We start from the raw sequence: 27,135 nt of genomic DNA, 5'->3' as shown, positions 1-27,135 counted from the left end.
GTTAGATTCTTGCACTTCTCCTTCTTCTCTGTTTCTTCGTTTCCTTCATCGCCATTTTCTCTGTAATTCATCTATGGTGGCTTTGTGATGTGTATTATATTATTTAATATGAACTCTCAATCAAGCAGTCACCATTAAAATTTAGCAAAGATATATGTAAATCGATAGATAGATAAAATTATATGAAGGGTGTAAAAAGCAAAGGAACGCAGGATGATGGAGAGATATGAGAAGGAAGAAGTAGGAGAAAGATGGAGATTAGGGTGGGTGAAGAGAGAAAGGAGTAAATGAAAAAAAAAAATTAAATAAAAAATAAGTTGAAAAGATAAAAATACCTTAACATTTTAATGGTGTGAATTGATTTTTTTTTATTTGCCAATTAAGAATAATACATAAAATTTGTTTGTTGACTTTTAAATCACCAACTGATTTTACAAATTGGTTAAATCAAAATGTTTAATTTTTTACTAGTTTGTATTTATTATTAATCAACAATATTCTAAATTTGTCATTATTATAAGTTGTATTAATATAAATCAGTTTGTTCTTAATTGATTATTGGATTATAGTTTTATTTTTATCCAAGTAGAGGCCTTGTTTGATAAACCACTTAATGACTTAAATTAAAATATTAAGCATTTATTTAATTTAAGTGCGTTTGATAATAATTATTTCACCACCACTTAAATTATAATATTTTTTTTTATTTAAGTGCGTTTGATAACATTTCATTAGATGATAAAATACAAGTACATCATGACAATAGCAAGGGATAAAACCTTACACAAGTACAGACTAATGCCTAATACAACATCCATAAAGGAAATAAAAACTACAAAGAGCAAAAATAACCATAAAAGGTACAACTAAAACAATAAGACGATAAAACTCATACTTCTCATGAATCCACCTCCACATGAAAGCCACTACAAACCAATCGTCATCATTTAGTTTCTTCCGACTAACTGGATCTGAGTCCTTTTTACTGGTGCAAACCCGTAGATCCGTAGGTCTACGTATAAAATAACACGTTTCCGCTTTTGCTAAAACCGAAAAAAGCGTAAACGATAGAGATATAGCTAACAGATGTAAATCAGATGGAGAAAATCCGATGAAATGTATGGATCTTCAACTGAAAACAAAAGGAAAACACTAAAAAGCTAGAAAAACGGAAACTACAACCATGGATGGGAAGAGAAAGAAGAAAGACAAGCTTCTTTCTCCCTCCTCCGACTAGATCTAGCTTAAGGTTACAAAAAAATCAAGTTTGGAAAAGGAGAAAAGGGAAGGGAAGAAAGAAGAAAGTAGAAGAAGTGGTGGTGGGCGGCAAGAGAAGGGAAAAGACCTAGACAGAAGGCAGAGCTTCTCTCTAGGTGGGCGGCTTATACCAATTATTATTTTAATGAAGTAAAAATTAATAAATTAAATTAAAAAAACACTTATTTCTCCACCGTTCAATATTTTCAGTATTTATAATATTCAGCACTTAAAATTCAGTATTTATTTTTTTAGCATTTAATTTTCAATTTTATCAAATAGCACCTTAATTAAGATTATTTGATAAACGGGATAAATATGAAAGGAAACCTATAATTTATTTTAGGGTAAATTTTAAATAAAACTTCTATGATTTCACTAATTTTCAGATAAAGAACTGTGATTTACTTTTTGTCAAAACGAGGATTGAGGTTTCGCACTTTTAAGAAAACAATGACATTTTAAATTAATACTGTTAAAACCATCTTTAACGACCGGAAAATGAAAATTTTCAAGAATTAAAGTTGTTCAATGTCATATTTGCTATGGAACTACATTTTCGATTTTCGAAAACCATCTTTTTTGGAAATTTCTCTCTCTAAACATTAACTTTCTCTCTCTTTACCAAACACCATCTAAATAATCTCAAAATAAAAAATTTGAAGAATTAAAATTGCTTAGAATATTAGTAGTTCTTAAAATATGTCATTTTTAAAGTCGTCAAAGGTGATTTTAATAGTATCAATCGAAAAAATCCTTATTTTGCTAAAATTGAAAACCTCAGTCCCTATCGGTCAAAACGATCAAAACTAGTGCATTTAAAAATCTCCCAATACTTTTTTTCTCTCTCTCTCTCTCTCTCTCTCTGCTAGGGTTTATGGTGAAACGAGTTAGGGATAGATCTAGGGAGAGGGGGGTGGTTGTCGGCGGCGAGGGGGTGGCATCGGGTGGGATTTGGGCGGATCGGGTTGGGGATATCGGCAGGGAGGCGGAAGGAATAGGAGATGGGGGCGTTGGGGGCGAGGAGGGGAGGGAAGGTGGGGGGAGCGGGCTCGGGATGGATCTGGGCGGTGTGCCTGGTGGTGCGGCTAGGAAGGCGTGGAGCATCGGCAGGGGGGACGCGGAAGGTGGGGGGAGCGAGCTCGGGATGGATTTGGGCGGTGTGACTGGTGGTGCGGCTGGGTAGGCATGGAGCATCGGTAGGGGGGACGCGGGGGATATGAGGGCATCGCCGAGGGAGATGGTGCTGCGGAAGGGGGTGGATCTGAGGGATCCTTAGGCTGGTTCGGCTGGGATCTCGGACGCCGGAGGCAAGGCGCCCCCGATCTCTGGGGGAGAGGTTGCGATAGTGGTGCCTGGCGCGGGAGTGGGCACCGGCAGTGCTAGGCACTGCCCTGGCTCCACCGGCAATACTGCTGGGCGCTGGGTGGGGATTGCCGGCGCAGTGCCTAGCGCGGGTGGGAATCTGCCGGGTAGGGATGGGCAGGCTAGGGCAGGGGGGCAGGCGGCCTCGGGTCAGGATAATCCTTTGGTAACGAATAATTTTTGTGAAGTTCAAGGTCAGGGGAACGGGATCTCCCCTAGATCTAGGGTCAATATAAATGAGATTGGTAAAAATTCTTGGAAGGATACAGTTATGGGGGTAGTTGAGGAGGAGCCTAGTATGGAGGAAGTGGTAATGGTAGGTGATTCTGATGATATGTTTTCGGATTCTGACGAGGAGGAGGATGCCCAGGATGATCCTCTTTGTCCTGTGATTAGACTTTCCTCTGCGGAGAAGCGTGAGCTCAGAGAGAAGTGGAAGGTGTCTTCAATTGTCACGGTTCTGGGAAAGAGAATTAGTTTTAACTATTTTGCCCAAAGGATACAAGCTCAGTGGGCGAGGAAAGGTAAAATCAGTATTACTGACCTGAAAAACGACTACTATGTCATTAAATTTACCAGAGTTGAGGATTATAATTCAGTAATCAAGGGGGGCCCGTATATCATTTCCAACCATGTGTTGGCCTTAAGGCCTTGGGTTCCTAATTTTAATCCTCATGACTGTACGGTCAACAGGATTTTGACTTGGGTAAGGTTTCCGGGTCTTTCCATTGAGTATTATAGTGAGAACTTTCTCAGTAAAATAGGAGGTCTGGTCGGGAAGGTCCACCATGTGGACAAAACTACAGTTGGTTCCATTAGGGGCAAGTTTGCTAGAGTTTGTATAGATGTTGATCTTGCTAAACCTCTATTGTCAAAATTCTGTGTTCGGGATAAGGTGTTTTTTATTGAGTATGAAGGTTTACATAACATATGTTATGATTGTGGTATGTATGGTCATTCTCAGGAGGGGTGCCCTAAAAGGGAAAAGGTTATTGAAGAGATTGTTGAGAGTAGGGCGGGGCTAACTGAACGGAGCCAGGGGAAAGGAGGGAACTTTGGTCCCTGGATGGTGGCGAAGAGGCCCGCCAGACGTAGAACTCAACCTTCAGTTGTTCACAATCGTCCTCCTGACATCAATATGAATTTGAAGTCTTCACTTTCAAAACCTATTGCCCTTCCAAGTGTCAAGGAGAAACCTACCCACAAAGTAAGGGAGGAGGCTGGAGCCGCTTCAGCTTTTACCTCAGGCTCTAGATTTGGGGCCCTGACAATTGAGGAAGTTCAAGATTCGGACCAGGGTGAGGAGCATATTGATCAAAGCATGCCAGGTTTGGAGTCTGTTGATCCTGTAGAGAAGGTGATTGAATCTGTTAATCCTCTCTTTGTCTCCAAAGATGAAGCCCAGGGGGGGACCCTGGCCCAGGCTGCACAAAGGATGAAGAAGACCAATGAGGTTAGTATTCCTATTCTGGGTGGTGAGCATGGGTCTGGGAAATCTATGGGAGTTAACAAGACTAGTATGAAAAAACTTAAAGGGAAGCAAAAAAGTGTCCAAAACACTATGGCTTTACCAGAGAAGAGGGGGCCTTCGGGTTCCTCGGCGAGGCTCTTAGGAGCCCCTAATAAATACCTGGCTTAGGTGGGTGTGGGCGGTCAGTTTTCCTCCTTTCTATGGATTTGTTGTGTTGGAACGTTAGGGGTGCGGCTAGCAAGGCTACTCGTATCCATATTAATGACCTTATTAAACAATTTAATCCTTCTTGTTTTGCTCTAATGGAAACTAAGATTAGTGGAGTTAAAGCTGATGAGGTGGTTATTAAGTTTAGGAACTGGAACTGTATTAGATCGGAGGCTACTGGCCGGGCCGGAGGGATTTGGCTTTTCTGGAAGCCAGATCGGGTTCATTTTGATGTTATTTGCATGGACAACAGTTTATTCACTGTAAAGTGTGTGTCTCTGGTAGTATTCCTTTCTTAATTACCCTGGTGTATGCCGATCCTATTTTAGCCAATAGGAAACGGCTTTGGGAGGTTCTTTACTCTTTGAGTGTTAGCATATCTGAGCCTTGGTTTGTGGCGGGTGACTTTAATGATATTGCTTTTATGAGTGATCAGAGAGGGGGGGGGTCTAATCATTATGTTAATCGTTGCCTTCAACACAAAAGTAGCATAGATTTATATGGGCTTATTGATCTTGGGGCCTCTGGTTATAAGTCCACTTGGAAGCGCAATAGCACCTTTGTTCGTCTGGATAAAGTCTACGCTAATGTTTCAGCTCAGACTACTTTCCCTGAATGCTTTGTGTTGAATCTCCCGTTCCGTCATTCGGATCATTGTCCCATTTTATTTAGGCTGGTGAGATGCAATCGTCGTAGGGGAGAGAGACCGTTCCGTTATCTTTTGGCTTGAGAGTCTCATCCTAAGTTTAAAGAGTTCGTCAATGATAATTGGAAACCCCACTCGAATGTCCTTCAAGCAGCTGAAGGTTTCAGGAATAATGTGCTGGGTTGGAATAAAAAGGTTTTTGGTCACATTATCAGGAGGAAGAATAAATTATTGAATAGAATGGAGGGTATTCAGCGCAGTTTGGAGGTTAGGTTTGACTATGGTTTGAATGGCCTACTCAGATCTCTTCAAAAGGAGCTGAAAGCAGTGCTCAGGCAAGAGGAGCTTCTTTGGTTTTAAAAGTCGAGGAAGTCCTGGATCAGAGATGGGGATCGAAATACCAGGTATTTTCATCTTTCTACCATTATTAGAAGACAGAGGAATAGAATTGATGCTATTAAAAACTCTTATGGTGATTGGGTGTATGAAGACAAGGATATTCGGAGATTGGCCCTGGAGTTCTATAAGGATTTGTTTAGAGAGGAGCCTGTTGATCTGGAGAGGGCTCACTCTGTTGCTTCCTTTCTGATGGTTGGTGATGATAGCATTCGGGATGCCTTCCGTCCTATTTCCCTGAAGGAAATTGACCAATCCATTTTTAGTATTGGGGCTTCTAAAGCTCCTGGAATTGATGGTCTGCCTGCTGGTTTTTACCATAAGCACTGGGAGGTGGTGAAAGAAGGTATCTATAACTTTATCTTAGGCGTTTTTAATGGTTCTCAGGATATTGAGCTGGTGAATAGAACCCTTCTGGTTCTGATTCCTAAAATTGAGAAGCCTTCTTTCTTTTTGCATATGAGGCCTATCAGTCTTTGTAATGTTCTGTATAAGACTGTTACTAAGATTGTGGCTAATAGAATTCGTTGCATTCTTCCTGAGATCATCTGTCAGAATCAGGGAAGTTTTGTGCCTGGTAGACAAATAATGGACAATGTAGTGATTGCCCAAGAGATGGTCCACACCATGAAGATCAGGAAAGGGAAGAAAGGCATTGTGGCTCTTAAATTGGATTTGGAGAAAGCCTATGACCGCATCAACTAGAGTTTCCTGATGGAGAGTCTGGAGAGAGCAAGGATCCCTGACAGTTGGAGAAGGTTAATTTAGGCTTGTATCTCTTCTCTTGTGTTTCAAGTTATGATTAATGGTGATATGTTGGAGGAATTCTCTCCTGGTCGGGGTATCCGCCAAGGTGACCCTATGAGCCCGTTCCTTTTCGTTATTGCTATGGAAAGGTTATCCCATCTGATCCAAGACGCTGTTGATAATGGGAGTTTCAAACCGGTGGCAATCAATAGTTTTTGTCCCCAGATTACTCACTTATTCTTTACAGATGATGTTTTGATCTTTCTGGAAGGTAATGAGGAGCAGTTGGGTATTATTATGGATATTCTTGACTGTTTCTGCTCGGCCTCTGGTCAGAAGCTTAATGTCCAGAAATCTAGGATGATGTGCTCTAAAAATATGAACCAAAGAGTCTGTAAAAGGCTAAGTGATCTGTCGGGTATTCCTCTGATGAGCTCTCTCGGGAAGTATCTGGGTATCCCCCTCCACAGTGAGAGAGTGTCCAAAATGTCCTTTAAGGATACCTTGGATAAAGCTAACATGAAGTGTGCCACGTGGAAGGCCAAGACTCTCTCTCTCGCTGGTCATTTTACGTTGATTCAATATGTTTATTGTGCTACTCCCAATCACATTATGCAGGCTTGTCATCTTCCTGATCCTGTGCTTAAAGACCTTGACAAAATTAACCGTAGATTCCTGTGGGGGGAGACCGAGAAGGGGAGAAAGATCCATCTTATTCCTTGGAGTGAGGTGTGTCAGCCTAAGGATTCTGGAGGGCTGGACATTAGGAAGGCCAAAGATAATAATAAAGTACTACTTATGAAACTCCTTTGGCGTATGTGGCAGTCTCCTTCGGCTCTTTGGGTCCAGCTCTTATGCGGAAAGTACCGAAAGGATAAAGTGTTTGGGGGGCCTAAAGACAGAGTGGTTAATTGTTCCTTTCTTTGGAAGGGCATTAGTGCGGTCTTCTCTGAATTCTGTTCTGGGATTGGGTGGAATGTAGGTAATGGCAGGTCCATCAGTTTCTGGAAAGACAGTTGGATAGGTGGGAAGCCTTTATTGGAGGTTTGTACTTCCTTGCCTCCTGTGGTTAATCAGGATTGGAAGATCGCTGATGTGGTAGATTCCGAGGGGGAGTGGATTTGGGATAAATTTGAGTCCTTCTTAAGCCTTGAAACGCTCCTTTCTATTAGAGGGGTTCACATTAGTAATCTTGATGAGGACAAGGACAGTTACTGTTGGGCACTGACTAACAATGGAACCTATTCGTGTAAATCTGCTTATCAGGCTTTCTTTCAGGATTTGGATTCGTCCTCCTCGGAGGTGTGGAAGATGATTTGGGCCTTGAAAGTCCCTTTCCGCATTAGGAGCTTCCTGTGGCTTGGGGCTAGGAATAGGTTGCTCACTAATTCAGACAAGAAAAGGAGGCACCTGGTGGAATCTGGGGCCTGTAGTAGATGCAGAGGGTTTGAGGAAACCTTGTGCCATGCTCTCAGGGATTGTGAGAAGAGTAAGGAGGTTTGGAGGAAAAGTATTCCTAGGGAGGTGCTTCCTTCTTTTTTTGCCCATTCGGAAGAGGATTGGTTTGTTGATGGTATTAAAGGGAGGCTTCTACCTGGAGACCAAGGTGCTCTTCTTTTTATGGTTGCTTGTCATCAGATTTGGAGATGGCGGAACGAGGATATCTTTGGGGGAGGTGCGGTCTACCAGCCAAATGTCCTTGATTTCTTTTCTAAGAAGATTAAGACCATGATTGAAAGCTTTTCTGAAGACCGCTTAGCTGGGGATGTTCAGAGAAAGGAGGTCAAGCTTATAGGCTGGAGTAGGCCTAGTGAAGGTGTGGTTAAGCTCAACATTGACGGGTCTTGTCTTAGTGACGGGAGAATTGCTGCAGGAGGGGTCCTTCGAGACGATGGTGGCAGGTGGATTTCTGGTTTCTCTCAGAACTTGGGGATTGGTTCCTCCTTTTCTGCAGAACTTTGGGGAATGCTCTCGGGTCTGAAGCTTGCTAAGAGTCTTGGGGTGAGAAAGCTTCTGGTAGAATCAGATAACCAGGAAGCGGTTAAAATGATTTCTGAGGGCAATGCTGTTTGCAGGATTCACCTGAACATTATTAAGAGCATTAAAAGGATCAGTTCCTCCTTTGATTCGATTGGTTTTACTCATATTTATAGGGAGCAGAACCGCGTTGCGGACCGTCTTGCGTTGGAAGGACACTCTTGCTTGTTGGGTCTTACTACCTTCTCTTCTCCTCCAGTCTTCATCTCTTCTTTCATTTTGGAGGATGTGGTGGGAGTCAGTTTTCCTAAACTGATTCCGGGTTGAGCGTTTCTTTTTTGTTTGTTTTTTCTTTCCTTTCCTACCAAAAAAAAAAAAAACCTCAGTCCTTATTTTGAAAAAAAGTAAATCATAATCTTTTATCTGAAAATTAGTGAAACCACGGGGTTCTATTTAAAATTTACCCTTTATTTTATTAAAGACCAAAACTATAATAATATAGTCCAAATATATTAGGAGTGTAGGTCTTATGGGATTTGGGAATCAAATGCATCACTGAAATATTCCGACAACAAATAAAGCATAATCACCGACCAAACCCTCATGTCTCGGATTACGAGGCGGCCCACTCTTACCCCCACAAAAAAATTTCCACTAGTGTTCGAAAAAATAAGGCTTGATACATTATTTGCGATCGGAATGTTATAAAAAAAGGTTGATTGCCTTCTATTGTATAAAATATTAAAGGCAAAAAGTATCGGGATCTTTAATTTTTGATTGTTTGCTCACTAAATTTTCGATCTTTCATTTAAATATATTGAGCTTGTAACGATCCTATCCGAAGTGGGTGGCGCCGGGGTAGAATGTCTGAGCAAAAAGCGGTCTTAAAGGATGGTGACGGGGCAGGAAGGAACTGAATCCCACATTGGAAATGGAGAAGGAGTGATTGAGGCTTATTAATGAGGTGAGAATCCAATACATGCAGACGCATTTTAAAGCGTGAGGCCCAATGTGTTGGATTTGGACCAGAACGGACAATATCTACATGGTATTGGACCAGAGTGTTACAATTGGTATTAGAGCCGACTCTCCATGTATGATGTATGGTTCGGGGACGAACCAGGCGGAAGCTGATGGGCCTGTAACGACCCGGTTCGGAGTGGGTGGCGCCGAGGTAGAAGGTCTGAACAAGGAGCAGTCCTAAGGGATGGCGATGAGGGCAGGAATGAACTGAATCCCACATCGAAAATGGAGAGGGAGTGATTGAAGCTTATTAGCAAGGTGAGAATCCAATACATGCAGACGCGTTTTAAAGCCGTGAGGCCCAATGTGTTGGATTTGGGGCCTGAGCGGACAATATCTATATGGTATTGGATCAAGGTGTTACAGAGCTCCTGATCTTTTATTGTTTGATGCATTAAGTCATCGATCTTTCATATATGGGTGTATTAGGTCCCTCCATAAATCAATTCATATATATATGTATTGAGGGTCTGTTTGATTCAACTGTTAGCTAATAGATGTTGCTATTGATATTAGTTGTTTGCGGTTGTTTAATAAGTTGTTTGTTGTTGTTATTGTTGGCTGTTTGTTATTAGTTGTTTAATTATTAGTGTTTCGTAAAATTATACCGAACTTTTGCTGTTAGTATTTAAAATATCTAATATGGACATGTTTTAAATTCATCAACAAATAAATTACTATAAAATAAAAAATGTGTTAGGATTAATTGGGTATGGATCTAATTAATCCGACCCATTCGAAATGGAACGGGTCAAGCTCATCTTAAAAGATGGAGGATTAAGGTTTTAGCTTTCTATAAATAGGCTTAACCATAATCACAACATAAGGTTAAAAGATTGCCTCCTCCTTCTCTCATACGCCTCCTCTCTCTCTCTCTCATTATTTTTCTTCACTTTAGTCTGTGGGTTATTCAGTCTTTCCTGGCTAATGCTGTGTGGTTGCCAGTTACCGGTGGTACAAGGTCCTGGTGCTTAGATCCGCTTTCGCTACTCTAAGAGATCTACATGTTCTGCTATTCAATAAGGTACTTCCGAACCCGTATATCTCAAATGGATTAATTGTCGTTAATCCCTTCAAAATATGTATTATCCAAATTAATAAGAATAAAAAATAAAAAATTTATTAAACGCAACAAAATCTTGTTTTTCGATAATTATATGTTCTAAAAATAAAAATAATGTTAAAAAGGAAATACATTTTATGGAAACAAAAAGAAAATTTTTGTCAATAACAAGTAACTACAAACAGTTGTTCATGAAAAGCTCTAAAAAAGAGATTTTCGTGAAAAGCTCTAAATAAGAGATTTTCGTGAAAAGCTCAAAAATGCTGCAGTGTCCAGAGAAAATGCTAAACGATGTGGTTATATAAACCTAACCAAACAAACTCTTAATAAACCTATATATGAATTGATTTATGGAAGGGTCTAATACATCTATATATGAATTGATTTGGGTCTAATACACCCATATATGAAAGATGAAGGGCTAAATGTGTCTAAATGAAAGATCGATGACTTAATGCACCAAACAATAAAAGATGATGACTCAATGTGTCTAAATGAAAGATCGAGGACTTAATGCACTAAACAATGAAAGATCAGAGACCCCAAGCTGCTTTTTGCCAATATTAAAATAGCTCATTCAACTGGTATAAAATATAATCACTAAATTCGGTATAAAAAATATTTATTCGGTTTCATCATATTTATCTTTTTAGAAAAAAAAATTTATTTCATAATAAATGAAATTTTGATTCGATCCATTCACATTAATTGGACTTTACCAAATATACTTATATTTAAGTTGCCGAATAGATAAAAATTAATTAATTTGATGCAATTAAAGCAAGGATAACAAACAAAGTCTTTTTTAGTTAAAATTAATTACATTTCTTAATTCTTGTACATTAACCTTAAAAGATAAATATTATGGAACCGAGTGATTAAGTTATATGCGGAAGATGTGTTGCATGCGTCTTGGAAAAATAAAATGATAAAGATCGGGATATAAGATTCTAATATTAGAACAGACAAGTTTTAAAATTGAACAAGTAATAACTTTCTTTTTAATATGTTTTAATCTATTTTAAGCAAGTTGAGGGAGCTGTCGAAACATTTTAAGTAAGTTTGGGAGGACAGAAGGCCCTTAGACCTATCATGGAACCAATTAATGAGGTTGCCAGGACTCGAACTCTCAACCGTTTGGTCCTAGAAGCTCTGGTACCATGTCATGGAACCAATTAATGAGGTTGCCAGGACTCAAACCCTGGACCGTTTGGTCCTAGAAGCTCTGATACCATGTCATGTAACCGATTGAACTAAAAGCTCAAACTGATAGTTAATGCCCAATCATATATCTTATATTAATCTCCGACAAGACCAAAAGGAACCAGGAGGGAGTACTACCATCCAAACTAGGGAGTAGCGTTCAAATTTATTCAACAGCTGAGGAGGAGCGTGACGATGCATTGGTGATTAAGATGTTAATTAACGGTTGCAAGATTGAAAGAGCCTTCATAGCTATCAATGTCATAACTCGGAGAGTATTTGAGGATCTAGAGATCAAAAGAGAAAAAATTGTCGAAGGCATGCAACCTTTAAGAGAAGTTAGTGGCCACACGATCCCCTTGGTAGGCAGCATCTCTTTGGAAGTAGAGATTGGCAATTCAAGACCGAGGTGGGGGGGAATATAGCAGAATTCTTTGTAGTAAATGTCACACTCCCGTACGACGAAATTATAGGAAGACCACTCATGTCCGAATCGGCGGAAACATTGTCCATCAGATATTTAGCTTGGCGAATACCCACAAGCAAGGGTATGTGGGTAGCCCGAGGCATCTATTGGCGGGGCCGATAGACCCATCAGACCTCCCGAGGTTTGAAGCCCGACATGGAAGATCAGCAGGAGGAGTGGATGCAAGCTGAACCTAGAAGATTGTGGTACGGTCGAAGTCATGCCTTTTTGGAAGTAAGCGGGATTGGAAATGCCCATCAGAACAATTAATTCATAACTCTCCTAAAGGCTCTACCAAAAATCAAGAATTTATGGTCTCGGAGAGCAGGAGATAACAAAATACTTTGGGACGAGAGGGAGGATTTAGGAGAGTTATTCCCATGGTACTGGTTTGACTTGATAATAAAAAGTAAAAAACATTAAATAGAGAAAGGAATAGTTGTAACAAACCTAATTTAATAACCATATGGTGATGGTTCTAAATGCGACAAGCATGAGAAGTGATATAATACTATTAGAAAAGCATGTTTAAAGAAAAAGATGCTTTTAAAACTTTGTCGTGGCATAAACATAAACATGATGATCATGCAACTTCAAATCAAATACTCCTACAAAAGAGATTATATTTTGGAACAAAAACAAATTCCAAGGTATGACTTTCATATATACTTGAAATCTTCTCTTTCTCATTTTAATTTTAATTTATGTTGATATTTGGATGGATGAAGCTCACGTCACGTCATGAGGTTCATACAATACAATAATTTCATTTTCCAATTCGCATATTCTATGCTTCCACCACTGTCCGTCTCAATTTTCCATTATTATCAATTTTGATTTCTTTGCATTATTTTCTCTCCTACTCCCAAATATCTTTCAATTATTTACCTTTTGCGCCGGTTATTTTTCTTCATTAAAGTTAAACTTGAATACTTAAGACTCTCATATAGTAAGTGTCTAATTAACCTCAAACAAATAATCATACAAAATTGAAAATCAACCTCTCATTATGGGAAAGTCATACAAAAACAGTATAGATATGTAGTAGATTGAGTAAATGGATTAAATATGTAAATGAACCTCCCATTTGATCCAATTTTATAATTTTCCTATTTTTTATAATCAAAACATCACTATCTAACATTTTTAGTGACTACTTTTCATTCTTTATGTCAGTATACAAAAACAATTGGTAATAAAATAAGATTTATTTTTTTTATAAAAAACCAATTTTAATTAAAAAAAATGATATCTATTTATATTATATATAATAGCAGAAGCAAAATTTTTTTATAATATATGTTTTAGAAGCCTTTTCGCTTAGTTGGAATTGTAGGAGGAAATATATAAGTTTAAATTATCTACATTAATAGTAATTAAGAAATTGAAATATCATAACTACTATATTAATATCATAAATACTATTTTAGTTTTATTGTTAAAATAAATTTATTAACTACACCGCTTATACAAATTTTATCAAATAGTTTCATCAATTCAAAACCTTGAATTATGAATTCATAATGTAGTTAGTGAAAATTAAATTAAATATTTAATTATATAATTTTGACATGTACAAATGTATTATAATTGAAAAACTAGAAACTAATAAAAGAATCCAACAAATTTATGTACAAAATCAATATTATAAATTTATTAAGAGTTAGAAACGCATTATTTACAGTAATTAAATGAAATGAAAATGAAAATTATGAACTATAATTTATCAAAAACGTTTTAATAATTAAAGACATTTTAAAGATATTTTTGATGAATTGTTAAAATAGCAATAAAAGAAAATTGAGAAGCCATAAAAATCATTCCCGGATCAAAAGCATAAAAATTACAGATTAAATAAATAAATACATTTTATTTTATTGGTATTGGTTTTAGTTTGATGTAATAGGCTGAAAATAAAGCAGGCCTAGAAATATTTGGGGGCGAAAAATGAAGTCCATGGAAAAACTCAACTTAGGAGAGAAGTCTAGAATTGGTGTAGAACATTCTGGACTGGAAAGCTAGAAGCTACCAGAAGAACATCCCTTTCAACAACTACAAATAGCTTGATCCCTCTCACAAAACCATCAATTCAACAAAAATCAAATTGCGGTCTTATTCTGTTTCTGTTGATGGCGCTGAATCCTTTCTTTGGGAATCGAAGAAGCAATATGTTCGATCCTTTCTCTCTTGACATATGGGATCCATTTAAGGAATTCCAATTCCCTTCCTCTCTCTTGACATATGGGATCCATTTAAGGAATTCCAATTCCCTTCCTCTCTCTTGACATATGGGATCCATTTAAGGACTTCCACCGTTTAGTTTTAGAGAGTCTATATCATATCATAGAACCGAGTGAACTAAAAATTTGAAATTTGAAATAGTTAAATTCCAATTATATAGAGACACGTCATTCTTGTCCACTAAATTTCTTGTCCACTAAATTTGAACTAATTTCAGAAGCTAATATTTAGTTTAGGATGCATTCCTATTAAGGATGCATTCCTAGTTTTTTTTTTATTATTTATTTGTTAAAGTTAAATGAGATATGTTAATAAGTGAATGGTTAATTTCCACATCGTTTTGAGAGTATATAAAAATGTGAGGTTGAAATGCTGGAGGTAAATTGGATTCCATAGGCCAAAGGCGATTCTACTTGTTGTTCCAGCCAAATCGAAACTTGTAAATAGGGAAGGATAAATGATATTTAATAAATAGGAAGGCCGAGGACAATTGACATTTAAGTACTTAAATTTACATAGCAATTGATGTTTACTTAAACTTAATGGCATTTATATAATTAAATTTATATAGCAATTGATGTTTAAGTAAAACAGCAAAAAGTAATTATAAGGCAGGGGATAAATGACATGGTATTTAGATAATTAAATCTAAATAGCAAAACAATAATTATCTAAATGGTAAAAAAGTAAAATCGGAAAAAAGACAGTAAACTCACGTCGAGGCAAACTAGTTCATACGGTGTGTGGAGTGACACGCCATGTGAGAAAGTTGCATGGTGTTGTCGGTGTTCTGTTCGTTGTCGTGCGAAGTCCGTTTTTCTCAACTTCAACAATAGCCTTATACGACATGTGACTTGACTAACACGTCGTGTGAGAGAAATTTCCCCCTTGTTTCCAGTCGCTCCCACTCTTGTTCTGGTTCTGGGTCGTGTCACAGATACCGATATCATTCTCCTTTTTTTTCAAAGAGTTGGACTCTGACTCGCCTTTGGTGGTTGTAAGAGAACTATATAACTTCCATTAGGTTTAAGTCCCGTACATTGAAAGAAGATGACATCTTTTCGAGCCAATTAGAAAGAGCGATATGATAAGCATTTGCTTTTACCTTCTTGATCACTTTATAAGACTCACACGTTCTCCATTTTAGCTTGCTAGGAGCATGTACAAGTTTTTTTCTTATTCAAATAAACCATCACCTCATCTCCAACTGAAGATCCCTTCGGTGCTCATCCACCCTAGCCTTAACCGTGCTATTCCTCTCTTCAATACATCTACATCGTTTCACCTTTTGATGCATTTGGTGGTAGTCGTTGGCTAGGTGTTGTGCGGCTACACTCTTCTTTTCTCTTTCGGAATATCACCTATGTCAAGCGCATGATTAGGAGTCTTCGTGTATACAACCTCAAAAGGTGACCTTCCCGTAGTGGAACTCATGTCAGAATCGTAAGCAAACCCAGCTTGTGCTATGACATAGTGTCAGGTCCGTATCCAAAATTTTCAAACTTTTATAAGATGATATTAGATTATATAACATCTCGAAATCATTATTTGAATTTTAGACCCGAGATAACATCTTTGGTTATATACGATGAATGTTTGTAGTCAGAATAATAAATAAAGGTTCAATTTGGATACCTATTTATAGTGACGTTTAGACAAACGAACATTAAATGATACACAAATATAAATAATGAAAATTTAAGTATCGGAATTGTTAACGGCTCGTTTAAATATCGTAATTAATTTACAACATGAGCTAAATTAATAATTAGAGGTATTAAAAGTATTAATTGGTCATTTAGACTTAGAGCACCTCTAGTGGATGTTACAAGTTTGTTACTTGTAACGCCCAACCACTAGAGGGCTAGTGACTTTCTTGTTACAAATTAGAGTAAGTTACTACATTTTGTAATAAAGAAAAGTACAACAACAAATATTATGGCTTAATAGGCATCCAACCCCCTAAACTTGTAACTTTTTTTCACCAGGCCCCCTCAACTTAGGGAACAACCTCTCAACCCCCTCAACTCTCCAAAAACATCACATACAACCCCTTACATCCCTATGTTCAGTCAAAATATTGACCCGTGTAGAAAACGCGCTTGACTGTTGACCACACCAATGCCACGTGTCATTTTTTATTAAATTTTTCCATTGAGACCCCTGCTCAGCGAGCAAGCCCATTTGTGCTCGGCGAAAGGTCTCAAGTCCATTTTTATTAAATTATCAAATATGGTTCGTTTGAGTGGTTAAAGGTCTCAAGTCGTTTAAGCTAAATCTCGAGTTCGAATCCTAATGTACGAAAAAAAAAATTAACTGGACAGTTTATAAAAAAATATTGAATTAATTATTTTATTGGACATATAGTTTTATGAAATTATTAATAAGTAATTAAATTAATTATTTTATTGGTTAAAAAATTATTAATTATATATTAATTGAGTGAATATTGTTTCTTTCATTTTTCTACAAAAAAAAAAAAATTTGAGTGAATATTGTATAGTGTTTATGATAAGTGGATCCTACTAAATTTTAAAGTAACAAAAAATTATAATGGAGTGTTTTTTGTGGGTATTTCTTATGCTTATGTGGCACCCAATTATAACAAACCTTTGTTACGACCACTAAATATGCTCTTATATAATTAACTAATGTTGGTATAAACCAATTCTAAAGTTCCAGGAAATATAAAAAAGAATAAAATAATAATAAAAGAATAAAATACAGGTTCATTTATTTATAACCATCTGATCTGCACTCAAAACCTTAGAATCTTCGGGATATATCTAAACTTTAATTATTGAATTCATTTTTGTTTAGGGAGGCTAAACTAAACCTTTTATCCGCCTCTCTCTGTCCCTGTACTGATGGATTATCCTTACTTTTCTCTCTCTCGGTTCGAAAGTAGCAAGGCTCCATGAGTTTACTTATTCCGTTCTTATCCTCGATCACCGGAGAGACGAACTCCTTATCTTTGTTTTCGGAAGACCGTGTTTCGATTCACGGAGGCCTCCTCCTAATTTTGGGAAATTCCACATTATTCCTTTGGTTTTCACGTATGTAGTTTTAGTGAGTTCTCTCACTTTCACGAAGGGTAAATGAAGCTTGTAGTTTCGCTTCTTCATTCTGGGTTCATAATGGTTGTTTCGACCCTCTGCCATGGGAGATCGGTCACTGATCGATATCTCTAAGACCTTGATCAGTCTCTCCTTGGCCGGATCTCAACATGCAGTTAAGGAGGTAAGATATTCTAGTGGTTCGTATTCTATCTACAGTAAATCGTCTTGTCCGTACGTTTCTGTGCACGATTTCCCCTTTTATGAATTTTTGCTTACGATTACGTGTAGGTATTGTTATTCTATGAAATTTTTAACTGAGAACGCAGGTCTGTGGCTGTCCATTTGAGATTCAGATCAAAATAGGAAGGAGGAAGATGACCTCTTATAGGGGTTTGCTAAGTGTGGTTTTAAAGATATTATTTTCTCTAGTTGGTTCTGTTCTCTAGGAGGAGTCAGCGGGTTCTGAATCAATTTGTTCAGTAGAAAGAATCGTTTCAGATGTAGACTTTGAGCAGGTTTTTAATCTGACTTTTCGGTAGAGATAATCGTTTCAGATTTAGACTTGGAGTAAGCGGGTGATAAAAATAGTCGGGTTAGACTTATAGTTTGATTAGTTTACCATTCCTTTTAAGATGTACGGTGAGTTTGAACCAGGTTTGTCCGGTAGAACGAACATTTTAGACTTAAAATTTTGGTTTGTGTTAAAGAGACGTTTGGACTTGAATTAAATTCGTATGGTAAAAAGAATCGTTTGGACCTTAAGTTGAATTGGTTCGAGAATTGTCTACCGAATAAAATAAGTTCGGATAATCACGTACTATAAATAAATAAAAATAAATAGTAAAAAATTATGTGTATATATATATATATATATATATGTGTGTATACGTATATCGGTGAACATAAATATATGAGAATATGTAGTTAAATATATACCGTGAATAATTTAACTCCAAAGATTAATTGCATTTATAATTTTATCAATTGATTTAAGTATGGAGATTTCACTAGAAATAAAAGAATAGTTTCCTCTAAAACTGTTAGAACTACGTGGCTTTGATTCTCGATTTAAAGATTGCAAGATAATTCGGAATATGTAGGAAGCTTGATAGAATTGTCAAGTCCAAGCCAAACAAAATAAATTTTAAAATGTCTGAATAAATTTTTGTCCATTAGAAATTTAAGTTAAGGATGTAACGAGTTAAAAATTTATGAGTTGAATTCGTAGATCATCTTGTTTCCGTTCATACCCGATATCGTTTAGGATCGGGTGTGACACATAGTCGTAGGACTTGTTCTGACACTTACTCCTCAATAGATTGCGCAAGGTTCGGTTGGCCATTTCTGTTTGTCCATCCATAGCACAAAACTTTAAGGTAGTGCCAAAAATAGCCCACAAGGTACGCCAAAAATGGCTAACAAACTTCATGTTTTTATCCGATACTATGCTCTATGAAACTCCATACAACCCCACTACCGTCCAGAAGAACAACTTAGTAATTACCGTACTACGACATGGGATGAAATAAGCCATTTTTGAAAATTGATACCGATTTTCAACCACAAAGATACAATCATTTTTTTCCAGCTTTTATCACATGGTGCCTAGAAATTTTCCATTCCCGTTCATATCATTTAGTCTATTTTTGCTTTTCATCTCTTCTAAACATTTGTTCCTGACATCCTGAATTTAAATTTAGCCTTTCATTTTGCCTGATTCCGTGTCCGGAACCCTAATTTACGAGCTAATCTTTGCACCTCAAATCTTTCTATATATTATGTTTCCAGCTTTCATACGATCTACCTGTCATTCAATTTCACGTTCCTAAGCATCTAAAGTTCATTTTTGTCCTAGATTTTTACATGAACTCATTCTTGACTCCCTAAACTTGACATTAGCCTCTAAATTTACTCAATTCCGTGTTTCATAAGCTCTCATATGTCCAAAGTTCGAGCCAAATCCGTCCAGACACGTATCCACTCGAATCAGAAATATGCTAACGGAGTCATCCTCGTTCCTCGCCAACCAACCGCTGTCTTAGTGAATCTCAAGCCAACATCAATTCAACGTTTCGTCGAGATAGCCACATATGGCTCTGAGTTTGTTGTTGAATTTTTATTATTTCGTTTTCTTTATTGTAATTATTGTATTTCAATTCCTAGTATTGATTTGCGGTGCCAGCCTTGGGCCTAGGCCGGGAGTGATAGGATTTAGGGTTATAGGAGGCCCAAAAAAAATTTAGGTTTATAAATATATGGAGTAATTTTTTATATATACATATCTTAATACTATTCAGTTTTTAAATGGTCCAAATAATTGACATTTTAGACTTCAAAATAGCCTAATTGATTTTTTGAATATATGTTAAGAGCTAATTTAAAAACATTGTGAAACACCTTTGTGATCTTGGATAAATAGAAGTATATTTGGATGAACGTAATAATACATACCGTACAATTATTAATTTATAAGAATATATTTTAAATTTTTACGTATAATATTTTTTTAAAGGACTCTTATTTCTTATTTCTCCAAAGGTCCATAAATTGTCAGGACCGATCATGTTGATTTGTTATAGGGTAAATTACATCCATGTCCATTGAACTTTACCCATTTTCACATTATGGCCACTGAACTTCATTTCTTCCCGGTATGGCCATTGAACTTTACACTTTTTAACACCGGTGGTCACTTAACGTCTCAAAACAACCGTTGACGGTTAAAGATAAAAAATACAAAGAGTTAATGATATTCTAAGGAACTTTAATTCTTGAAAATTTTCGTTTAGAGGTCATTTGGGTGTTGTTTGGTTAGGAGAGAGAAAGTGAATTTTTAGAGAGAGAAAGCTCCAAAAATTGTGATTTTTGAAAATAAAAAATGTGGTTTCATGGTAAATATCGTTCTGAACAACTTTAATTCTTGAATATTTTCATTTTGAGGTCGTTAACGGTCATTTTGAGAAGTTAGTTAAAATTGAGTGGCCACCGGTGTTAAAAAGTGTAAAGTTCAGTGGCCATACCGGGAAGAAATGAAGTTCAGTGGCTATAATATGAAAATGGGTAAAGTTCAGTGGCCATGGGTGTAATTTACCCATTTGTTATATGTTCAATTCAATTGACTTAGCTATATGTTGCTATAGAATCAATTGAATGGTAATCATCTTTATTATTTACCTTAAACACATATACTCAAATATAAATCAATAAATATATATTTTTCGCCAAATATTTTGTCAATTTGACACTCTTACATTCTTATATTTAATTGTTCTTTATTTATCCATAATAGCCTAAAAAACGTTAATTATCTAGCAAAGTTTATAATGGCGTTAGAGATCCAAAAGAGACATAAACTTAACCGTTCATATTAATTGAGAAGTAATTTCTCTGACACGTTCGTATCCTAACCAGAGGTGTTAAAGTTAAAAATTAGCATATTCACGAAAGATGAGAGGGCAGTGGCGGTTCACAGGCAGATAGCAGATAGCGGAAATGTAAAGGCGTGTGAGAGTAGGCAAAGAGTTAGAGAGGGCTCGCCAAATAAGGTTTTTTACTTTTGGAGGCACGACTAAATTCTATAGAATGTTCCAATTAGTTGTAGCCACGTTAAGAGTAGTTCCTTGCGTAATTAGTCTGAGTTGCTGATAAGCATCTCAAACTGAGAAGCATTCCATAACCACATCCGGCTGTGAGTGAACAAATATTACCATTAGCCTCCTTTAGATCAGAGACAAGTAAATCATCAAAGCCATCAGGAATAAGGCTACCAATTTTTGGAAAAAAAAAAACAAAGATGATAAGTAGAATTAAAAAGAGCAAATAAGCTCCACCAAATCATTCAAGGCATTATAAGAAGAACCACCTTCTCTTATCTCCAATTCTGCTTTGAGTTTGAACTCCATAGCCCTCTGCCTCATTTCTTTCCCTTGTTCATCAACCATCAAGCTTTTCACAGCTTTCTCAATCTCTCCTCTCTCCATTTCATTATCTAATTGCAAACCAACTCTCCAAACTTGACTTACAAATCGTGCAGTCACCTTCTGATCACCAAACCCAGGTCTACACAATAATGGAACCCCTTCACATATACTCTCCAGTGTTGAATTCCATCCACAATGGCTCCAAAACCCTCCTACTGCTTCATGTCCCAATACTTCCCTTTGAGGTGCCCATTTCACAATACAACCTCTCTCTCCAACACTTTCAACAAACCCTTCAGGCAATGCCTCTATCCATTCTGAACCACGAACCGAACCAGGCCGAATCACCCACAAGAATGGTTGCCTGCTGTTGGCTAAACCCCATGCCATTTCAGCTATATCTTTCTCTGAACTTGTTACAATGCTTCCTATGCTTATGTAGATTACAGAATTGATGGATTGCTTGTCCAGCCATGTTATGCAGCTTTTATCTTCTTCTAGAAAAGTAGATGGTGTTGATAGAGAGACAGGGACACGTTTGTGGAGAGGGCCTATTGCAAAGATTGGAACTTGGCTTTGTTGTTTGAATTGTGTCAATGATGAGTCTTCCAGGCATGTCATTGTATTCCAAATTATAGCTTTGGAACTTCCTATATTCATAGCAATATATAATAGCTTGAAGAAATTTTGTATGGACCCAAAATTTGAAATAGGAAGATCCTTTAGTCTCAGTATAGGATGCTCCGGTGCTGCTTCACGTGACATTGGATCTGTAATATACAACTAAATATTAGTTGTGTCTAGTTTCTAGCTTGAATATTCTGTTGATACTTATAATGAACAACCATTCGAACAACAGTATAGGATTGAGATTTCAACTTAAGGATATATACCAAGATTGTTTATCACAACAAACATAGCAGCTAATTTCATTTAACAAGCCAAATATTGCAATAGGGATTTTATCAAATTTCTACATTATGGTTAATTTTGGTCAAAAGGTAGTTTGACATGACACTCAAATTTAGATGCAACTAAGGAAGGGGACTTCATAGAGGGTTCTCAAAGGAACCATAAAAAAAATTTGACATGTATTGACACGTTATTTTTTAGCGTAATATATGTACTTAATCCAAAACTTCAACTATCCCTCGAAGTTTTAAAAGTTCAAAATAATCCATATTCTTATCGAATTGCATTTCAAATGCATATGCTTCATATTGTATAATGTTTACAATCTATTAAATTAAACTCTATCACTTATAAAGTGCAGTTATACATCTTTTATTCTTAAAATCACCATCTTAATTTTTGTTTGTTTTGATAATATCATCTTCAATTAAGTGATAAATATCCCTATTTCAGTCTGTGTTTTGAATATGAAATATTATACTTGATCCATGTACTCGCATCCACATCTAAACTCATATTTAGACTATATGTGTCAAGATAAATTGTTCGAATTATAATTGTGCAATGTGATTAGTATATGATATAAATGCCATGAAAATGATTGCCTTAGGCAAGTTTGTTATATAAATCATGTGAGAAATTGGTGCCTCTCCGTGCTGATTTCATACGGTTTCTTTTCTTATCTGCCTCTTTTATGTTCTGGATCTGTTTCTAATTTTTTACCTTTCCATTTTCTCTCTTTTTGATTAAGACAACTCGACTGTTCTCCACAGGATGCTCTTTTTGTGAAATTGGAACTTTTTCTTATTTTAAACCGAGTAACTTTTGTTTGCGCTTTGATTGAATTGCCCATTGACCTGATGTTCCGTTCTGGTAGGTATTTTCTTTATTTTGTTTGTTTTAAATCTTTTATTCTTTACTTGTTGCTTGTATTCGGACTTTCATTCTTTCCATTCTAATTGCTGGATTTAGTGATTTTTTTTTTCTCTATAGATCTATAGTTTTGATTCTTTTTTTCTATTTCGTTTTCCACTTGCACCCTTATCTAATCCAAATATTTATTCTTCTTCATTCTAATACTTGCCTTTTTCTTTTCCTTGAATAGAATTTCGAGATATGAAAGGTGGTAGTCTTCTCAGCTTCAGCCTCAAGGTTCCTTTAGCTTTAATTTTTGTTTTTCTGAATTGTTTTGTTTGTTTTCTATTTCAGGAATTATTATTGCATGATTTTTCTTAATGTTGTTTACATGAATAATCAATTTTGATTAATGAAATTAAGTTTCTATTTCTTATCATTAGGCAGTGGTGATTGAATTGCCTGCACTCTGTTTGTTTTGATAATTGAAACAAGAGTTTATTCATATATTGAGGGATTAAAGCAATTCAAGACCCTTAAATGGTGTTGGTTGTATACAATGAGCTTATCATCATGTATAAACTTGCATTTGCTTTTTCTGATATATACATTATGTATGGTCGCAGATTTTGTTCCTGGTCAATTGGGACAGGTAAAGCTCTTTTTAATTTATTTTATATCTTCTAAATTCACTTTAGACCTCTTCAAATCCAAATGCTTCTTTTTCATTTTCTATGGTTCTGTGTATTTTTTATATTTTTTCTTTATAAACAAGGGTTTTAATATGCTTTGATTTTGAACCTTTTTTTAGGACAACTAATTTGTTCAAATGTTGTTATTCAATCCAACAAGTGAGCAATGAAAGTCATTTACATTTTGTGTATCTTTTTGTTGTCAATTCTTCTTTTTATTCTAGATCCATTTGATTTATTTCTATTATGGTCCTAATTCGTTTTTATATTCACAACAGAAAAACTTCAATGATAAAGTATCAGAGTAGCTTCTTGGAAGTTGAAATCATATCAGCTCGCAATCAAGTTCATCATGATGTTCCAACTTCTGTTGTTGATGGTATTTCTTAGTTGTTTATTAACTTGATTTATTAGTGAACTACACAATAATTTAAAGGTACTATTTTTTCTCCTCTTTTATTCAATATAAGCTAATGTTAGATGCTTTATACTTGGTTTTTTAGAACAATTTTAATTTGATTCTCTACATTATAGAATCGAGTGCATATTACATGAAGAACAGAAAGGATTGAATTGTTTCTTAAAGTTCAATTGATTCCTTATGCTATTGCTTTGTTTTATCTTATGAGTTGGCAGTATTAGTTGATCAATGTTTATTTTTCTTATACTATTAGCTTATTATTCTATTATAGTTTAATCTTTGTACATTGGATTCTAGTAAATTGGGGACTTGTAAAATCAAGCTCTATGGGTTTTTTTTTTTCCAAGATGGATACGCATCGAAGCTAACAATTCTAAGGTATTCTTTTTCCCTTCATTTCACGAAATTTTTATTTTATTTTCTTGTACAATGTAAGAGGTCTCTTTTTATATTTGGTGTTGATATATCTTTTAACTAGTTCTATGAGTTTGCAGTTATTGTGACTAACCTATACTGTATTTGTGCATTTGTATGAGCTAGTCCTTTTTTCTGTTTCCTGCTTATAATTCATTTGGTGGAGTTTGGAGATGTAAATGTCTTGGATAATTTGATCGGAAAAGTGCTTTAATTCATTTGATTAATAGGATGATAGCAAAATAAGTATATAAACAAATGATGCTTTTTTTTTTTTTTGTAATATATGGATGATTTCTTTCTAACTCATTAAATTGCTTTCATCTTAACAGGTTGGTTGGTGATCAATCTTATAATGATTAATATGCAGATTCTTATGACAATCAAATTATGTTGTAAATTTGGAGACGTTTTCAAATGTAAGTTTCATGATATTGAAGATGCTATGAATGTTTTTTGACGCGAAGTGACAACGTAATAAAAATTGTATGTCGTAATTTTGCGACGTTTTTATTAAAACGTGGTGAGAATTTCGAAAATTAAAACAAATAATAAAAACAAAATCACGACACTAAAAGCGTAAGTGTCGAAAGCATACAGACGTTTGTATGTGATACGTCGTCAGATTTAATTTACCCACACAAGCTTTTAAGTGTCGTTAAAATTAACGACACGCGATTTAGTGACGCTTGTGACGACGCTTTGAGAAGTGTCGGTACGTGTTTAGGGACGTCAAAAAGCGTCGTTAAACTTCAAATTTATAAGTGTCGTAATAGATCCCTTTTTTGTAGTGTCTACACTTCATATATGCGTTTTTTATTATTCACACAATTTTACTCTTAATGTTGATAAGTTGGGTCTATTGGAGAAACTATTCATGAAATTGTTTTATCGGTCATAAATCTTGTGATCTACATTTTACATATGTATTATTTTATTATTTATTAATAACAGATTACAAACATATGATTAAACGTAAAAATTAAAAATATATTGTATTTTGTACGAGTTAGATAAAAAAATTTAAATATTTCTTCAAATTTAAAAATATTAATATCCAATTTAATAATACTATTTATATTTAAAAATTGTTACATCTGGTCTGTGTAATTATTTATAAAAGTAGATTTTGAGTAATTTCAGTGTGTATTATGATGTCATTTGATTGTGACAATTTGGGCCAATTCAATGATTTATTTTGACTACACAACATACCACTTACATTCTTTATACAATAATTGAAAACTTATATATTCACACAATAATTGAAAACTTGACAACTTGTCAGACCAAAACAAAAACACATTAGAAAAGGAGGGATCAAATACATATATTTATGAATGAAATAAAAGAAAAAGCAATTAAGCTGAAGAAGTTAAATAGAGGAAGGAACCTGGTAAGGGGAGACGAGCTTGTGCCCTGAGTCGAAAAGTGGGAGTGGTGCGAACAAGCAAAGTGATAGCATTACTAGTGCGGAATACCATGCTTCGAATTTTCAGATTATAAGCAGCTGCTTCAGCAAAGTACGAGCTTTCATCGTATATTATACAACCAATTCCAATACCAATTTCATCCTCTTCAATTAGCTTCCTTAAGGATTCTTGGAAAGGAGCTTCGCAATTAGCATTCAGAAGCAAAACAATTCCAGGTTTGTCTGGAGAACACATATCTTCATCTGACAACTTATCTTCTATTGACAGAATATCAAATCGAGGATTTGGGGAGTTTAATCTTCTATTTTGAGCAATTGTGATTAAAAACCCTTTTGATTCAAGAGTTGCAGCAAGTTGAAGCATTGGGTTTAAATGCCCTTGAAATGGAGTCGGAACTAGAACAAGCCTTAGCCGACCATGCTTGTGTTTTTCTTTTTCATCTTCCATTATCATCCCTAACAATGGAAATTATGACCTCTCCTGTCCTTTGCTTGGGTTGGGTACATATCTATAAATTCATAAAGTCTACAACACACCACGTGTACATGTTACCTTCACAGGTACACCATCAAGTAATAGCATATTAATTAGGATAAATAATAAATAATTTATTAACCCTATTTTTTTTTTTGAAAGAAAATTTCATTAATGGGCCAACAAAGATCAAGCATTCAACAACAAAACTGAAATGAAATTCAGAATATAACTAAAGGTAACACGACAAGTGTAAAAACTTGGTGACTTTGCCAGCTCGTTTGTTTGTCTTCTAACAAAACGTACGTTATTGGCTATGACGAATCATAAACTTTTAATGGTATCACCAAATTCGGTTGGATCTTCCTCGATTGAGTAGATTGCATCCGCCACTATCTTTGAGTCTGTTTCAAAAATAACATTTGGGATATGTTGGTCTGATATCCATCTGAGTCCGTTCAGTAGTGCAAGTCCCTCACATTCTTTTAGTGAGTACAGGCCCCCAAGTGACGACAATCTTCCAGCTACGAAGGCTCCCTCTGAATTACGCAATACTGCCCCCGCTCTCGCTGAATTCTGGCCTGCAAAAATTCCTACGTCCACATTGCACTTCTGAAATGTAGGGGGTGGGCGGTGCCACAGGCGACAAACTGCAGTATCTGGGCTAGTGTGAACAACCTTCACCTCGTGAGCCGAAGACCAATCACAGAGTGTTTCCTGGGCTATAACTTGTATTTGCACTGATTTGGGTGGTGTTGAGTGCCAAAGTGTCTCATTACCTATCCTCCATATGCTCCATAGGAGCATCATAAATTTCTTTTATTCAGTCGCTTTGATACTGTTCAAGACGTTGAAAAGGAACTGCAGAAAACTATCCGCCTAGTGTGCTTTGG

At 36.0% G+C, this 27,135-nt stretch overlaps 2 protein-coding genes across 11 annotated transcripts; one reads left to right on the top strand and one right to left on the bottom strand.

Moving 5' to 3' along the window:
• The first annotated feature begins 16,829 nt into the window (after nt 1-16,829).
• Nucleotides 16,830-23,955, top strand: LOC136234129 (uncharacterized). 10 transcript variants are annotated; one of them, XM_066023902.1, is made up of 6 exons: nt 16,830-17,302; nt 22,727-22,826; nt 23,059-23,105; nt 23,435-23,460; nt 23,620-23,659; nt 23,779-23,955. In XM_066023902.1, the coding sequence occupies exons 1-6, from the start codon at nt 17,222-17,224 to the stop codon at nt 23,806-23,808; spliced, it is 324 nt and encodes a 107-aa protein (XP_065879974.1). In that variant the 5' UTR covers nt 16,830-17,221; the 3' UTR covers nt 23,809-23,955. The 10 variants fall into 10 exon arrangements, 3 of the variants coding, with proteins under 3 accessions (XP_065879974.1, XP_065879973.1, XP_065879972.1); XR_010691069.1 differs by lacking the exon at nt 22,727-22,826; XM_066023901.1 differs by lacking the exon at nt 23,620-23,659.
• Nucleotides 20,811-26,262, bottom strand: LOC136234128 (UDP-glycosyltransferase 76E2-like). The gene is made up of 2 exons (XM_066023898.1): nt 25,729-26,262; nt 20,811-21,811 (listed from the first exon to the last, which is right to left on the bottom strand). Exons 1-2 carry the CDS (start codon nt 26,219-26,221, stop codon nt 20,928-20,930), a joined length of 1,377 nt encoding a protein of 458 aa, XP_065879970.1. The 5' UTR covers nt 26,222-26,262; the 3' UTR covers nt 20,811-20,927.
• Between the last annotated feature and the right edge of the window lie 873 nt (nt 26,263-27,135).

The sequence above is a fragment of the Euphorbia lathyris genome, chromosome 6 (assembly GCF_963576675.1).
Source record: "Euphorbia lathyris chromosome 6, ddEupLath1.1, whole genome shotgun sequence".
Classification (NCBI taxonomy): Eukaryota; Viridiplantae; Streptophyta; class Magnoliopsida; order Malpighiales; family Euphorbiaceae; genus Euphorbia; species Euphorbia lathyris.
The sequence above is the reverse complement of the archived record's forward strand: the minus strand, read 5'-3'. Positions and strand labels throughout refer to the sequence as shown.